Source organism: Gallus gallus, chromosome 2 (assembly GCF_016699485.2).
Source record: "Gallus gallus isolate bGalGal1 chromosome 2, bGalGal1.mat.broiler.GRCg7b, whole genome shotgun sequence".
Lineage (NCBI taxonomy): Eukaryota > Metazoa > Chordata > Aves > Galliformes > Phasianidae > Gallus > Gallus gallus.
In genome coordinates this window covers 106,472,012-106,490,490 of record NC_052533.1, presented here as the reverse complement: position 1 = coordinate 106,490,490, position 18,479 = coordinate 106,472,012, and the positions used below count along the sequence as shown (strand labels likewise).

The following is an 18,479-nucleotide window of genomic DNA, read 5'->3' as shown; positions in this document are numbered from 1 at the left end:
CCTGTGTGACTAGAAGGGGGTGGAGCCTGGCTCCTAGACCCCATTTAAGGGCTGACTACCACGGGGGAAGGATCTCTTTTTGGAGATTCCTCCCTTTGGAGTTTTCTATTGTGGGCCTAGGATGCAGGTGAGCATTTCATTTATCTTTGATTGTTTCTTTTCACCATGATAATCTCTCTAACTATAAAACCTGTAAAATACCACGCTAACCATGCCACTCTTTTAATGGTACATTTGTTAATTGTACACTTACTAATAGGACAGAACATAATGATGATAGCAAAGGCTACTGAAAGAGCAAAATCTATTATTAACATGTGACTTTAAAAGTGCATAGCTGTTTAGAGGAGAGTCTTTTCTGAGGTAGCTAAAGGGAATTTCCTAATGCCATTTTAGTATAACTACCATCAATCCAGAATTACTTATGCTTATCTGGGAAGCTTTTTCTATTCTACTTACCAATCATTTTGTCACCTGTCACCTTAAAACATAACCTTCACCTAGCATTGTGAATTTGAAAGTTCTGTCACATTTACTACTAGAAGCACTTCAAGTAAAAGTGAATATGATTAAAAGAAGTTATTTTCCACCTAAAACTAAAAGAGTAAGTTGTGTGTATAATCATTCCTTGCCTTCTTTCCAGTAATCTTCCTGGATCTCTGGTTCTAAAAGTGGAAATCAAAATGGTGGCAGCTGGATTCCACTTCCAACATACATACAGATATTGGTTGCGTATTTGCTTGGTACTAGACAGATAAATAATTGAGTTCAAGAGATGGTGAATTTGTTGTAGTAGAAATTGCAAATGTACATAAGACCTCTCTGCACTTTGTAAACAATGTATCTGCTAGTACATAATATTTTTCTTTCTGTATTTCTTTTTCATGAGAGAAAGAGCGGATGTAAGCTGGTTGTTGTATTTCCCAGACTTGAAATGTGTTCATTTATTTTGCATTTTTTTTCCTTTCTATTCTGTATTCTTTCACTCCTTTCCTTTTCTTTTTCTCACTGTTTTTTTTTTTTTTTCTCCCCCTGAGGACTTACCTATGATAGTATTTCCCATCAGAAAAGACTCCCTTTATAACATCACTGATACTTGGAATTTTAATTCCACTTCTTGGAATTCTGTTCTTCTTCTATTTGCTTAAATATTACTGTAAATTGTCTGCTTCAATATAATGCATGTATTTCATACTATTTGTTATTGATGCCTCTGCTGTGTTTGCTAGCTATGCTGGCTATTCAGCCTTTATTATTCACATGCTGACTTAATGGCCAACCTTCCTTAATTCTGAAGACATTTTGAATTCCACAGAATTTTGTGGTCTATTCAATGTATGCAGTAAAGGTTATAAATGTTTTTGAGATTTGAATTTTTCATGTTTAACTTATGTTTCTGATTTCAATACTGAAAGGTATTTCTCTATATACTTCAATAAACAGGCCAAGACTAAAATAATATATGATGAGCTAGAGGAAAAACAAAGAGAGAAACTAAAGAAAAGAGAAGAAGATATGAAGAGGATAGGAGAGATAGAGAGACGCATAGCTCATCTAGAAGCAAATTATAAAAGAAAAGAAGATCTATTTAATGAAAACCATAAGGTAAAAGTGGTAGATTCTGAGCCATTTGCTGACATTTCCTAATTGTTATTACAAAAAAAAAAAAGAAAATCAAAAAGATGAAACAGAGTTCAGAAGAGATTGGTTGTTAAGGTGTGTGATTGTGCTGTGATACAACAAAACATACAGCCTGATCCCAGCCTTAGAGTCTTGTCCTTTCTTGCCTTATGTATTAGAAAAATCGTTATTTCTCTTTTAAGTTTTGTGATCCTCTTTCTTAAAAAAGGGAAGACTGTTTAGTAGTTGCTTGGTATCTCTTTGTTTAGTTATAAGTTGAAAAGAGCAACCATTGTATAAGACATGGCAGATTGGAAACCCTCTTCCCTTCCCTTCTTTGAGTTATATTGATTTTTTTTTTTCTCATGAAATGTCTGTTTTACACAAGAAAAAGACACAGAAGGTCTTGGTCTAAAAAACAAATCCTCAGCATAGGATTGACAATCCAATTGACTTTGGTTAAAGTACACCCTTCTCTTCCATGCTCTGCATTCACTTTGATTCTGGTAAAGTATTTGTACTGTTATAGTCTGACATGTCTTGAAAGCACAGCTAAAGAGATGTTTTCATCTGGCTGTCCAGTGATGGCCTAGTATCTTATTGTCTACATGTGCTGGATGTATTAACGATGCTAATTCTTCCTAAGGGGAAAACCTTGGGAAAATTTTCAGGAAGTAACCTTTCATCCAGACCAGTGCAAAAGAATAACAGGAATGACAACTGAAACTGTATGGCTTTGAAACACTTCTTTTGTTACTACAGTTTCCTCTTTTAGACCTGGCAAACTTTTAGATCTTTGAAAACTTTCCTTATAAGGAGTGTTGCAACAGTGGTGATAGAGAACAGAATGTACATTAGACAGTGTTATCTAAATAAATTACTGTTTGAAACCAAGATATTACAGTGATGGATGGTTTTGAAAAATACCCATAGTAGCCAGATCAGTTTACTCAGTCTTTAAAGCTGGAGGCCTTAGGCGGACAATCATTTCCTTAAGTAATGACGATAGTCCCCTTGTGACCAGTGTCTGTGAAAACAGATCTTATTCTTATGAAAAGACATGGAAATAGTTAAAATATGAACACTAGTTTGATGTAAGATGTAATGGCACTTCAGTGACTTGTATATATGTACATTTGAACCATACTATTTTTCCTTTGCAGAGCTGTTAGGATGTAATTTATTTGAAGATGTTTTCAAATTTTCTCATTAAAAACATTTCTGTAACATTGCATTATTTTTGTACATCCCTTTCTTGATTAAGAAAATAAATATAATTCTTATTTCTTATTTTGGGGAATTGTTCTGACAACTAAAAACATTGGAAATATTTCACTTGTTTTCTGTCTTCTGTCACGTGTGTAGCAAAGTTTAGCATTTACAGCAATCACTGTACAAATTATAAACAAAGTGTGGGTTGTCCTGTTGTCATTATGCTTAAATTAAGCTTTGCTTTACAAAGCCTCTGTTCTGTATGCTGCCATGAAGTCACAGGACCATTGAATAGTTTGGAAAAGACCTTAAAGATCATCTTGTTCCAACCCCTCTGCTGTGGGCAGTGACTACTTCCATTAGACCAGTGCTCACTAGACTACTCACTAAAACAAGTAGTTTTACAGTTTAGGGAAGATACCTGAAACTTGCCTGCACATCCTCCCCCTCCATACGCATTCCTGTTTCTTGGTTGTTTTTTTTTTTTTTTTTCTGTCAAAGGAAATAAGTGAACTGAAAATAATCAGTGTAAAGGAAGGGCTTATCTCTTAAGCCTCTGAAAGAAGAGAAAAATTTCACTTGTTCACTGTTCCCATTAGGAAAAAACAAAATACCTTCATTTTTGTTTCAAAATCAACACCCAACAAAACTTTTTTTTTTTGCCCACAACTAAGAATTGAAGTTTTCCCTAATCACCATACATCTTACTATCATGCTTTCAATTGAGTACAGTCAACATCTTTTGAGCCTTTTTAGTTTAGATACAGGGTTTTTTATTTTTGGTTGAAGCCCAGACACAGCCCAGTTCCTGTGGCCTCATCCATAAGTTCTTACAGAACCATTCTGCAGGTTTATGGTTCAGTTATCTGGCTACTAGTAAGTAGTTTGCCACAGGAGATCATCATCTCCATTTTGTTTATTGTTACTCTATTCTTTATATAACCTGCACATCGCAATACTTCAACACTTTGGGGAGAAAACTGGAGAATGTAGAATAGTTTGAATTTAGATAATGAATTATTTGGTAGCTTATCTTTGATTCAGGTTTAATATGTCAAAATGGGGGAAAAAAAAACCCCTCCTCTAATAGCTAATAGTATTTTCAAAACAGCATAATAATGGCAGTGACTAATAATGTTAGCCCTTCCCTAGCTAAAACGAAGTAGAAACAATGTGACAAAGATCACATCATTAGTTTCCTGGAAACCTAGGGAGGTGTGGCATAAGTTATGTATCATTGTCCATAGCTGTGTATTTGCTTCTGCTGTAGAAGCCTGGAAACAGAGTTTGCCCAGGCAGATTTGTATGTGAAGGATGTGTGAGATACTGGTAATTCCAAAGAGCTTTCTCATTGATAAAAGGTTTAAGATGTTTCAGAATGGAAATATTAATACTGATTTTAATTTTTGTTATATAAGATGAATTGAATTTGAAGTCTTGAATAACAGTGTTGTTATGCAATTATTTAAGTAGATTTTGTGATGTAAAACTTTTTTTATTGCATGTATTAATAATATTTTATATCATTTAGTATCTGGTGCTCACACTAATGATGCAAATGAAATTAATACAACTGAGAAGAACTGTTTTGTTTGAGGTGCTAATTAATGATGGAATGGATGAATGAAAAATACACCAATGAATTATCTGAATATTGTATTTTCCATCTTCTTCCTAGCTCCCTATAGCTGTATGTTTCACGAGTTAGTGATAACAAACAGTAAACATTTCTCCTTTATATTCCTTCCGTGGAAGCTATTGCAAATACACATTTTGGTTAGATAACTTTATTTGTAGCTTTCTTGGCAGAAGGAATGTAAAGAAGCCTGGGGAGAAGAGTGAGCAGTGATATTTTGCTGTGTGATGATAAACACTGTTTGAAGCACCAAAGATGCTTTCTTTTATATGTGCATTTTTTCCTTCAAAGCATAAAGTACATAACATGTGAATGAACATCCTGTATTGAGAGGAAAAAAAGTATGTAGAGGTAAACAAAAGTAAACTTAAGAATAGTAACTTAAGTAGTTTACAGCTAAAATGATTTATCTGAAAGGTAAGACAATAAGTTTTGAATAATAACACATCTTTGTGGATATTCCCTACAGAAGCTCTCCTATTTGAATGAGAGAGTACAAGAGCTAGATAAAAAGCAGAAGCAAACAGAACAACAGCTGAAGCAAAAAAGAAATATTCTGCAACAACAGTTAAATGCTACACAGGTGAATAATTTAACGTTTTTGTGGCCTTTTTGAAGTACATTTTTATCTCAAAACTTAAACTGTCATTTCTACACAGTTGCTTTGAAGCTATGTACATATAGCGTATGCATTTTTTTTTCTCTTGCTTGCACTAATGTATGAGGTCTGTAGCTTTGATACAGAGTAAAGTACAAAGCAGAGTAGATATTGGGGTCATTGAGAAGTCCTTTGCTTTCTTCATGTGCTATACTGGCTCAGATTGCTTGAGGGGCTTTGGAAATGTAGAGGAGAAAATCAATAACAGATGAAAACTATACTCGTGTGATAGAAAGTGCCTGCTAATTGCATGTTTGCACAGCAGATGGCATCTTTTTGTAAATGATGGCTTATATCTGCTGTATCAGTTACTAAACTGTATAATCCACTGAAGGGAATTACTGAATTTCATTACTGAACACTGTTTTATATAAATGTGTTCATAAGCATTACAAGAAGAAAGCATTTTCTTTCTCAGATATTGTTCATTTTTATTATTCTTTCATTTGTATATGTATAAACTTTAGATATTACAGTCTCAAAGATGAGTCATAGGTTAAAATAAAAACAAACAAAAAAAAGCTTTCATGTTGTTCAGAATAGCTTTCATGAACCTGGTAATTTCTTCCTAAAATCTCCGACACTTCCTACTCATGACAAGCTTAAATTAAGGATTGGGGAATTCACTCAGGCTTCTAAATTTGATGGGAAAGACAGAGTTTATACATTTCTTTCTGTGAAACGTGGAGCACACTGCAGGTTTACCAGAAGATCTTAGGACATGTGGAAGTGACTGAGTCAGCATACTGATATTCGGTAATTCTACACTGTTTTTCAGTGCAAGTCCTTCTTAGGCTTTGGAATACCTTTCTTAGTAACTATAAATAATTGTTCCCGTTTGCAATATTTCAGTTAGTGTTCTGTGGAAATGAAACAAAAACACGTAGAAAGCCTATTTTATGAGATCTCCAGAGCACTGAACTAGTAATGATATTTGGATACCCTTAATACTACCTTCTTAGAACCTGTTACTGTTCTTTAAACACAGCAGTTGAAGTTTTGTGAAAGGGGAGCTAGGCTGTTAGCTACTATAGCAGACCCTAAGGGAGTGGTTGTACAGCCTATCAATATTTAGGTTACAGGATGTAGAGTAACTCACCATTTTTATTTGTTTGTTCTAAAACCTGATTGCAAGTTCTCTCTTCTGTAATGGGTACCAGATTGCACTGACCCAATGGCTAGTATTCCCTGTCCTTGGAAGCCAACCTTTTGAGTTCTTATCTGCCTTCTCAGGGTGTCAGAGACAAAATGCTTCTTCACTGACAGTTTTGTTCTAACATAGCTTATATATGAACCTGACTTTCTTTAGCAAAAAAATAAAAAAAATAAACAGGTCATAACTTCTTTTTATATATATTCACACTGCACTCTGATACCTCAATCATCTCAAATTTTATTATTTTCTTAAGATTAAGGCCTGAGCAAGTCGTCTGCTCTAATATTACATATACCAGGGGCTATCACATTTCCCCAAGTTCCTCTGTTACTGATCCTAAAACTAACAGGGGTTTGAGGCTCTATATGGGTGGTTCAGTTGCACAGGGATTTGCATTAATGACCGTATTTTAATTTTCCTTCTAATGATTCTATGTTCCTGCAGGAAAGCTGAAATTTCCACCCAATCCTATATATACATATTACATTTTAGGAAGTTCAAGAGGTCTTAAGGTATCTCATGTGCTTCTATGCTTATGTTCTTACCTGTTATAAAAGTTCTGATTCCTCAATTTTTTTCACCATCCTTTTAGCTATACCTTTACAAAACACCTATTTTACAAGGAAAATGATCATTAGGCTATGTACCAGGGTACTACCTCAGAAAAATCATGCAGTACCTTAAGAAAAAAAAAAAATACTAGCCTTTATTAAAATATTGACATGTATTCTCTGCCTACTAACTTTTAAGTTCTTAAAATTCTTTATTTCATGCAGCATTTGTAATTGTCTGCGTATTTAAATGATCTGTACATGTGTGTATGCATAGGGATAACCAAAAGGTATTTTCCTCCCTCTTAATTTAACCTATTTACGTAACTACTTACAGCCCATTAGTATGGGTTACAAAACCTAATGCAGCTACTTTGAAAGTATAATTCAACTAGCAGGCTCTCAACTTTTTAATACTTTTGTACTGCTGCAATGCATTATGTTCACCTTGTTTATTGAGGAAGCTGCAGTGTTTTTTTTTTTTTTTTTTTTTTTTACTAGATAATGATGCTATTGGAAGTACTGTTTGCTTTGTCACGAATCTTTACTCTTTTTTTGGTCCTATAACTATTGGTCTCTTTTGGAATGAAAAAAGATATTGCAGTGTAATATCTCTTCTGTGGAATAGGAAGTTTAGTTTTTAACTTAGTGTCTTTCAAAAGCTTAATATCAGCATCTCTTTGAAAAGTTGTGTACTTGCAGATAAGGAAGGTAGGTATGAGTTTAGCAGTCTCGTCCTCTGCACTTCTATTCTCCACTGTATGGAGTACAGAGCAACTCCGTTATTTAAAAAAGGTCAGTATCTAATAGAAGAAAGCTCTCAATTTAGGCAACTAAGTGAATAATGACAATTTTCAGAGATAATGACTCAGCTACATTCTGCCTGGAGTTGGTAGCATCTGAAAACTTTTTTTTTTTTTCTTAAAGTTCAGTTTTTCAGGTATTTGCCTAAAACAGTTTTGCAGCATTTGAGCAATTTGATGATCTAACAGTAAAAATGGCAAGTTAAGACACTGCCTCCACTGAAATAAACAGAGCTAGACTTGGTCAGATGAGAAAACTGCTTCTTTTCATTGTCATTAATAAAGTTGTTGCCGTGCAAGGCAGTGCTTATCTGAAGATCTTCTATATATAGGAGCAAAAAATTAAAGAGGATATGTATTTTTATGAGGGTGACCTACAGACTTGTGAACGTACACATACAACATAAGTGACTGCAAAAATTGTCATAAGAAAATGTGTGGATATATAGTAGATATGCAACAAGTTAGGCTATAACTAGATTGGCAAAATTGTGCTCTAATAGAAAAGCAATTATTCCACTTTGCTAACTACTTCCACTGCCCCTCTAGAAGCAGTTCTGTTTCTTTGAGTATACAATTTATGAATCGATGCCTGTTATCATGTACTTAAAATACAACATTGGGAAATCTTGCCCTCCTAGTTTATATGCTATATATTTAATTTCCAGGAAAAACAATCATTTCTTTCTAGTCAAATTGATGAAAACTATCGCACTACGGAAAACTTAAAGAATGAACTTAAGGAACTCACTGAATTATGGAATATGAAGCAAACACAGATGAAAGATGCAGAAAAATCTTTCAACGATTTACGGTAAGACCTGCCTGTTCCATGAAGTTCTAAAGGTAGTTTATTGCTTTAGTAAAAGCTACTTAGTAATTCTACTTTATTACTATTTCTACAAGTAGTTTTACTATTTTACAGTGTTATTCCTAGGAAATGTAACACACTTCACACAATGAACAATTTGAAAGTATTCTTGTGTGTTTACTGCCTGTAGTTGTAATACATTTGTAGAAGTTATTCATTATACAATGTCTACCTACCAAACTGAATTTTGGGTATCAGTATTACTTCTGGAAATCTAATAATATTCATGGTCAGTTGCATCCTTAATTAATGGTGCGATTCCTCTCATTCTGTGTTCTCTCTGTTTTAAAAAGTGTGGACCAACACTTACTGTGACTGATGAGTCCTGAAAATAGTCTCAAAGGTCTCTAACTGATTATGGAGACTGCCTTCTCGGCCACTGAAGCCTTGGAGGGCCATATATGCTGATTGCACAGCAGGCTTGCTCTTCAAGGAGAAAGGCGAACCTGCTATGCAGTGTCAAATGGAAAATAGATTGGATTGTTGAGTTGTGCAGATTAGCTCAATAATGAAAAAAAAAAAAAAAAAAACATTCCTGGTGTCAGTGTAATACAGTTCGCTGTCTGTCATCTTATTCACTAAGTACATTGTCAGTGTTGAAAGATCTTTGAGAGATTATTGCATTAAATTCTTGTCTGGGGGGAAAAAAGTGATACTATATATACATTTTTGGCTGAATATGTGGGACAGAATTACAGAATCATGAGGTTGGAAGGGGCCTCCGGAGATCATCTAGTACAGTGCCCTTCTAAAGCATGTTCCCTAGAGTATGTTACACTGGAAAGCATCCTTGTGAGCTTTGAGCATCTCCAGAGAAGGAGATTCTGTAACCTCTCCAGGCAGCTTGTTCCAGTACTGTCATCCTCAAAGCAAAGAAGTTTTTCCTCATGTTCAGAAGGAACTTCCTGTGTTCCACTTTGTCTGTGTTGCCTCTTGTCTTGTTGCTGGGCACCACTGAAAAGAGTCTAGCCCCATACACTTTGACACATGCCCTTTAGATATTTATATGCATTGGTAAGATCCCCCAGTCAGTCTCCTCCAGGCTGAACAGTCCCAGGTCCCCCAGCCTTTCCTCATAAGGGAGATGCTGCAGGCCCTTCGTCATCTTTGTGGCCCTCCTTTGGACTTTCTCTAGAGGTTCTCTGTCTTTCTTGAACTGAGGATCCCAGAACGGGATGCAGTATTCCAGATGTGACCTCACCAGGGCGCAATAGAAAAGTAGGATCACATCCCTTGACCTGCTGGCCATGTTCTTGTTAATGCACCTCAGGATCCCACTGGCATTCTTGGCCCCGAGGGCACACTGCTGGCTTATGGCCAACCTGTTGTCCACCAGTACAACCAAGCCCTTCTCTGTGGAGCTCCTTTCCAGTTGATCATCCCCTAACCTGTACTGATGCGTAAAGTTATTCTTCCTGAGGTGCAGGACTCTACGCTTGCCCTTGTTGAACCTCATAATGTCCCTTTCCACCAACTCTCCAGTCTGTCCAGGTCTTGCTGAATCGCAGCACAGCCTTCTGATGTGTCAGCCAGTCCTCTCAGCTTTGTATCATCAGCAAACTTGCTGAGGGTGCACTGTATCTCTTCATCCAGGTTACTAGTGAGTATTAATGGTAAAAATAATCAAAAGAAATTTTCAGACTGTTCTACTTTATTCTATTAATTTTGTTTTGTTGAAAAACAATCTGATATGTCACTTCTATTTTGTCGGGCTGTTTTAAGAAAGTTTTGTCTAGCTATTTCTTGTTATATTTTGTTCTACTCTTCATAAGAGTGCTGATTCCTGCCTTCACAGAAAAACTGAGATCAAAGGACTAACTACTTCTAGTTTTACTCTTGGCTATTTTTCCATTTTTTTTGGCACGTCATCTGACCTAATCTGCTGGATGAATCTGAGATAAAACAGCCTCTACTTTTGCTGTCCGTCTTTATTGTTATCCTTCTGTAGTTAACTTCCTAGCATCTTTCTCTGAAGAACAACCCTTCCTTTGCTTATTATTGTTTACCAACAGTGCAATAAACAGACTAAATAACAGCTACTGGCATGAAATAGAAACAGACACAATGTTTTCAAAATAATAAAATTAAATAAATACTTATTTAAAAAATAACATTCAATTACAAAACTGAAAAAGATCCCATCACAAGTATCCCACCTAGAAAGTGCTTTATACCATTGGCTTTGGAAAATTTGTGTTTGCACTCTTGAAATAGATAAAGACGTGTCTTCATGTCATGAAATTAAGAATGAACATGAAATATATTCTATGTTTTTTTATAATCTCATTGAAGGTTGATGCCAATTAAATTAGAAGGATGATGACCAAATCCTGTGAATTGAAGACTTTGTGAGAAGTGCACTTCCTTATGTTTTTCTTGCCCACTCTTTTTGAAGGTTTTAATTTAAAAAAAAATATATATATATAAAGAAGTCTTATTACTTACATTATTTTATATATTTTGCATGCTGCCTAAGGCAATTCCTCTTCATTCAGTGCAGCCCAGGCAAGCAAGATGGTTGGACATTCATGCCTTAGATGCTTTAATTGTCCGCAGAAATCTTGTTCTGTAGAAAGTCTTTGATTAAAAACAAACAAAAAATAAAATAAAATAAAAAAAAACATGCTAGGTAAGGACAGAGACAAAAAAAAGAGAAAGAAAAAAGAGAAAAAAAATATGCAAGTGATATGAAGCTTCCTTTTCCTGTCTCAACAAAAAATATTGTTTACCCAGTGTGACATGAGCTCGTTCTGTGTCTTACAATATCATTATTTCAGCAAATGTTTCATGTCTAGTAGTAAATCAGTCCATTCTCTAAAAGGTTGTTTTTAAAAATACAGATTATTATGAAAATTGAGAAGATTGTATTTCTTGAGAGACTCATAAGTTATCTAAATATTCATTATAAGATCAATCATATTGCTCTGTATTTTTAATATGGTATAATTATTAGGAAGAGAACTGACCATTTTTTCTGTTATAAAATTTTAAAGTTGTATGTAAAGAATGAAAAAGTGTAGGATAATCTTGAGATTGCTTCATTGAATTTATTTTTTTCTTTCAAAGGAAAAACTTAAGTGGTGTGATGTTTAAGCAGCAAAATGTCCAGACACTATTTAATCATCTCCGAGATGAGCTAGCAGAATATGAAACAAGGTCAAATCAGGAAACAAAAGTATATGGAGAATTGCTGCAGACAAGAAAGAAAGATCTGAAAAATTCAGAAGTGAGTATTATCAGATCTGGGTTTCTTTATCTGAGAAAGTTTGAAATTAGTAGTATCTTGTCAATGTGCAAGTATTTTAAGCAAAAGAAATTGATACTTTTCTGTAGTACAGTTTTACATTTCTTTGAATAAAGAAGTGATTTTTAGAAAAACTATAAAATGATGCATTTGCTTTGGCACATTTAGTTTTTCATTAATGTTTAGGATTCTTGTATGCTTTCTCTAATGTATTTTCTTTTCCTCTGATTTGTGGGTGCCTCTAGGAAAGGAGAAGTCGTCTCTTCTGCTAACTTAAAGATCTTTTTATTCTTTCACCAGGAGCTTAGTCTCAAATAATTTTGATTAAGATCAGCATCAATAAGTTCTCATTCCGTTTTAATTACCTACTTACAAGAATAGTTCTCGGTGCTTTATGTAAAAGTTTTTGAACTGTCAGGAGCTGCTCCACAGTAGGACCCTCATCTGGATCTTAGATACTGCAAGTGATACCAAGAAGGTGGAGCCAGATATTAAGGGGTAGGAATCAGAGCCAATTGAAACAGAGGTATAAAATACAAATGAGTCATAATTACAAAATCTTAAAAGAAATCAGATGCAATACAATTATTTGCTGTTTTCTGCATTACTTTCAGAAGTAAATTGAGGAAATCATGAACATTCTTGATTTGAGTTATTCTCACTGGTGCAAGACACAGTGGTTCTACAGTGATATCAAATCTAAGTTCTGTTTTCATACTAGTGGTAGGAAATTTTTTTGCCTGATTTTTGTCTCAGCACTGCAGAGCAGATTTTGGGGTTTATTATTCTGTTGCAAACTTCATTTTCTTCAAAATCTGTTCAGCTTAGAGTATGAAGAAAAGTGAAATGGCGATGAGGGAAAGATTTTTTTAAAATTAGATTTCTGCTTTATAACTACTCATTGGGATATCAGTCTTCTCAAAATATCAGTCTACAGTCTTGTGTTAAATTAATACTAAGGACAAAAATACCTGTTAGTGTTTCGACTTGCTCATTTTTACTTTAGCTTCAAAAATCACTATAAGGATTCACAATCCTTCTGACTTTTTGGGTTTTAAGCAGGAGGTGTCAGGAAAGGTAAAGTGGTACCTTTCTTATCTCTTTTAAAACACCATGATTTGTTCTTCCTAATGTTTCCTGTTTTGTCTCTGCTCCCACCTCCCTCTCACACTGAGTTACAGGTATTGCACGAAGAGCTCTTAACGGTATTTATTTATTTACATAATGTTGGGGTAATGAGATTACACCAAGATTTTGGTGGTTAAATGTAAGTAAAAATATTTTGCTGTACGTCCATGAGCCTGTTCAAATTTTTACTGGAACACTTTACTGGTCTCTGTTATGACATCTCTTCAGTTAGACCTACGGCTGGAATGGAGGCACACGCTGTTACCCTTTGAGGGTTTGCCTACCTATTACCTAGTCATTTTAATGTCATTGTTAGGAGTGTCACCAGCAAAGACAAATGTTCCTTCAGCACATTATGGACAGTCAAAAAAATTCAACAGGGACTTCAGTTTTTGCTCCCCAAAAGAAATGGGCAGAATGCCTAGTAACAGTGAGTGGAAAAGTTTAGTAAGCCATTGAAAAGCCATTGAAACTAGGATTTATAGGTGATTCAATTTAAATCCCAGTAAACTCAGGGGGGCGGGCTGGCCATGATTTGTGGTGGTTGGAACATTTATTTTAAAAAAATGACCAGCATGGCTGTCTGGGAAAGGTCACTTGGACAGTTTTCAGATTTTTTTTTGTTGATGGTAGAAAGTCAAATCATGTAGCCTGCTAGGTAAAACCTACCATCTAGCCAATGGTGAAGTTAAATTTTCTTATTTAACTGGTTTAAATGAAAAAGGATTTCTATTCTGATTTTTGGATCAAACCACATGTGTAGATGTCACAACTTCAGATACTGTGCTATGTTATCATGAGGCTTTGTCACCCATGGTCTGGAGATGGAAACTGGTTTGCTGATGTAGTAATGGAGCATATGTCTCAGTTCAGTTTTCACAAGTCTTGCTCTCTGTGAAACTGGATGAGGCCGCTCAATTCACCTGCTCATAGATAATGCAATAGAATGAGACAGCCTATTTTTCAGGTGAAATGTGGGACTCTGTTTAACATAATTTCTTCCTTGGGGAGAAAACAAACAATCCCCCAAAGAAAAACAGAGAAGAAAAGCACTGACTTATTGAATGCCATATAAAGGGAGCAGGTTCAATAGGTTCTGATCTAGGATTTCTAGTCAAACATAATATTGAATGAGAATTACCTGTCCTAATAGAGCAAAATAATAATAATACTAAAAATTAGTACTTGGTTCCAAGTGTAAGAAAGTGCAAACATTGAAGGGGAATATTTCCTAAATAGGCTATGAATACGTATGGTAACACCACATGTATTCAAAGGTGAGGTGAAATCAAAACCCTGAGCAACTCAATGTTGTGTTATTTAGTCTGGCACAACTGCTGTTAGAAATTTTGGTTGATTCAGGGACAGATTTAAGTGGGAGAAATGAAAATGCACATTAGTACAAAACATTAGATGTACACATTTGTCCTGGTTTCAGCCAAAAGAGTGTTAATAGTACAATGCTATTTCAGTTCTTGCTGTGATGGAAACACACTTGGGCTGCTTGGTGGCAGAGCTGTGGTGGTGCAGGGTAGGATGAGGCTGGTACAGATACATAAAATCATAGAAGGGCCTTGGTTGAAGAGGACCATAATCATCATCTAATTTCAACCCCCTGCTGTGTGCATGGTCACCAAGTACTAGATCAGGCTGCCCAGAGCCACATCCAGCCTGGCCTTGAATGCCTCCAGGGATGGGGCATCCACAATATTTTTGGGCAACCTGTTCCAATGTGTCACCTCTGTGTGGAAAAACTTCCGCTAATATCTAACCTAAATCTTCCCTGTTGTATAGTCAACAAATATATAGAATGGTGTTGTATAATCAATTAATATACAGAGTTGTGTGGTCAGATTGGTATCCATAGAAGATAAAGCTTGAAAGGTTATTGCAATGGAAAGGGATAATCTGAAACAAATGGAAAGTGCTCACCTGTGTTATAGGCTCACAAGAAAACTTCAAGAGGAGTGATCTCCAGATAGAGATACTTCTTCAGTGGCAGCCCTTAAATGGGGTCTAGGATCTGATCATAACAGGTGAATTGCCTTCACCTGTGCTCCCACGGCTGACTCAGTGCTTGCCTCAGTTGATCAAGCAGAGGTTCAGGCTGTAATTTAAGTTCCCATACACCTGTCTTAATTTAAAATGATTCCCCCTTGTCCTATTACTATCCACCCCCATGTAAACAGTCATTCCCCCTCCTGTTTATATGCTCCCTTCAAGTACTGGGAGGCCACAATGAGGTCTCCTACAATGGGTACCATACTCCATGGTACCACATGGAGGGGTATAAAGCTGCAGGCAGTGGGATGGGGCCTGGCTGCTGCTTGGGGTGCTGTGCGTTGGTCAGCAAGGAAGTACTATGTGGCTGTATATATTGTTATAATTGCATTTTTGTTTCCATTTTCCCCTTCTGTCTTAGTAAATGACTCTTATTTTACCCCATGAGTTCTATTTTGTTTCCAATTCTCTCCCTCATTGAACCACGGGGCAGTGAACGAATGGCTGTGTGGTGTGAGCAGCTGGCAGGTTACACCACAACAACAGCTGACTGTATAGCTTCAAGATTAAAATTGCAATCATTTTTGTTATCTTGTTTTTAAGGTAGGCAGGTATGAACCCTTAGGCCTAATGGAGAATTGTACGTTGCTGAAAGTTGTAGAAAGAGTATTGAGGCTGAGAAACCCAGTTGGAGGTCTGTGCAGTTGTCCAACTAAATGTCATTTTTGTGGTGACTAGTTGGTTTTGTGAGGGTGAATAAAAGCTGGTAATGGAGAACAAGAGGAAAGGAAAAACTTCTTGCCAAGAAAAAGAGTTTGAATGGCTTGACAGGAAGAGGACTGATTGTTAAGGTCTTTGAACAAGAAGCCTCCCAATTCTGCGGTCTAGAGGGGACAATTGAAACCATTGAAAAGATCTCTCTTTTTCTCTAAGAGAGAAACCGGCCGGAAACTAGGTGAGAAATTAAGTAATTTACTGAGAAAGCTAGAGACTTCTTGTCAGAGCTGTGAAGGATTTGGAGTTGAGAATAGCTTTGGTAGGGGAGAACACATAAGCATGTCGTGGCCCTAGCACTGCTCCTGGAAGAAAGAAATATCTTGAGGAGACTCCTGTCTGGAATCAATCTTTTCACGATGAGGACTAAATATTATGAGAAACCAAAGGATTGATGTGCTTGGTTTTTTTTTCAGGAATACACATGGTGTATGTATTGGCTGAAGAGCTGAGTCACAGCTTTTGCAGACATCCCAGACTGTCTTATCATTGGAGAAAGTGCTGCCAAGTGCTAAGATTGTGACACATGAATTTAGCAAATGTCACAGCTGAACACAAAGTGTGATTTTTGTTTTCACAACGTGCATTCTACTAAATGTGGTGAAATTTACATATGTAATGATAAAGTTATACCTTACAGGCATATTTTATCACTGTGTATTTGTAACTACTCTCATAGCATCTCATTACCTTATGTTCTACAGAGAATGTACAGTCCCTAAACTATCACATTGCCATTTGGTTCAGTGCTGATATGTGCAGTATTAAACACACAGATAAGAATTGTTTGACATAACAATTCATAATGAGTGTTGGATCACGTTCAGAATGATTACACTGTGCCTTGTTTTCTTAACCTGAAAGCAAGCCTGCTTTTGTGCTGCTAATGTGATTATTGTACTTCCAATTACAGTAACTGTAAAAATGATTACTGTGGTTATTGGAGATTGAGCGAGACAATTTGAATGACCAATACTCTCTTGAAATGTGAAAATGTGTCCTCATTAACATTTGCTACTGGCCATGTGATCGTATATTTCTGAAGTGCAAGTGTATGAATCTTTAAATTCAGACATCTGTATATGGAGGCTTATACATTCGGGAAGTGCATTTAGTTTTGTTATCCAGAGCAGTAACAGAAATACAGATTCTTTAATTTTCCTTTTGCTTTGTAATTAGTACCAGTATCAGAATTTCCTAATTCTATTAAGCTTAGTCTTCTGCTAAAAAAAACCCTTACTACCCAGTGATGTTTCTAGATTTTCTGTGAATTTACTTGACTATTGGAATGTACTGCTAAATAAGATGATGGTTAATTCTTATTTCTTTTGCATTGTACTTTCGTGAGCTTCACAAATGTTAAGTCTAAAACTGAAAGTGAATTTCTCAGTCATAAGGAAGTGCACTTTGAAGTTCCTTTAATGGAATAGTGTTTTCAGCTTATCATGATGTGGAAAGCTTAAAAGCAAGGGGATGCACCTTTTTCAGTGTAAATTTTATGTATAGTGAAATAAACTTTTAATAATTTGTTCTTTAAAAATATTCAATCTGCAAATGTTTGATCTAAATGTTTTGACCCTAACTTAAATGTTTTTTGTTCTAAAACAAATCAGCATGTTCCTATGAGCACTTTTTTTTTTTTTTTTTTTTTTTCCTAGAAAAACATTTTCCATCTGGGAAATGATATATCAGAAAATCCATGACTGGTTCTAACAGCTAGTCATGATATGTCATTTCATCAGGTATTGAGAATATTACTAATGACATAATCCACAAAATGGCACATTTTAGAAGAGATTCTTACAGCAATGCAATAATACAGTGCTGAAAGCTGAATTAAGAAATAGGGGAAAACAAAGTTAGATGCAAGGGGCTGTTTGTCATCATGGTATTAGACAAAATCCACTGGGTGTCTTTTACCATTTACCATTCATCTATTTAGGTCATCTTTTCTACTAGTCATTGTTTTCAGTCTTGCTGCACTAATACGTTCAGAGAGCTTCCATCTCTTACTTTCAAAAAATACTGTTAATCAATATTAATGTTACTAAAGAGCTTTGTTTCAGCATATCCATGTAAACATGAGAGTTATGTTTGAAGATGTATGACAAAAGAGAATTTTTTTTTTAAATACCTAGAGAGCCATTGCTCCCTTTAGGCTATTCTCTGTGTGTGTGCGAGGTAAGGATAACAAATAGTCTGGCTATAAAATTGTCTTTAATTAGTTGACTCAGTGGCTTCCAACAGCGTGCTACGCTGGTATGTGGAACTCCCATGTTACAAGATAGGCTTTTGAATCTTAGTCCATGCTCCTGGGTAGACTTAGCATATCAACTTACATGCTGTCCTGTGGGAAGCGCTGGCAGTATTACCCAAATAACCATCCCACTGATTTTATTGGCTCATGGGGAAGTCATATACTCTCCCTTCTGAGGAATATACGTAGTTAGAGGTTGGGTGCCATGACAGTAATAACATTCTCAGTGAAAATGAGAGAGATGTATTAGCTCTCTACTTATACAATTTTTGAAGGATAGTTTTCTGTTTCTTGACTGAAAAAAAGTAATATGAATAATCACTGCAAGCGCGTTATCCCTTTTTCTATTTTAACACAGCTTCAATCACAACAATTGTAACAGCATAAAAATTATTTAAAAAATTAAATCAACTATCAGTTATTCTTTCTGCAGCCACAAGGGCTTTTTCTAACATTGCAAAGAAGTTTTTATTATTTCTTCACTCAGAATTTCAGAAATAATTGAATGTCTTCAACAGTGTTATTTTAATTCGGAAGACATTCCTTTCTGAATATTCATTCTGTGGGA

At 35.6% G+C, this 18,479-nt stretch overlaps 1 protein-coding gene and 1 non-coding gene across 2 annotated transcripts in view; one reads left to right on the top strand and one right to left on the bottom strand.

Annotated features, from left to right (window-relative positions):
• CCDC178 (coiled-coil domain containing 178) overlaps positions 1-18,479 on the top strand; it is a 183,640-nt gene that overhangs the window by 58,156 nt on the left and 107,005 nt on the right. The window contains exons 16-19 of the mRNA XM_046928345.1: positions 1,444-1,605; positions 4,938-5,051; positions 8,305-8,450; positions 11,574-11,733. Coding sequence (XP_046784301.1) covers positions 1,444-1,605; positions 4,938-5,051; positions 8,305-8,450; positions 11,574-11,733 — 582 coding nt within the window. The remainder of the gene's footprint in view (positions 1-1,443; positions 1,606-4,937; positions 5,052-8,304; positions 8,451-11,573; positions 11,734-18,479) is intronic.
• MIR6707 (microRNA 6707) lies at positions 9,272-9,381 on the bottom strand. Its single transcript, NR_105578.1, has one exon. It is a non-coding gene; the product is annotated as a microRNA 6707 (primary transcript).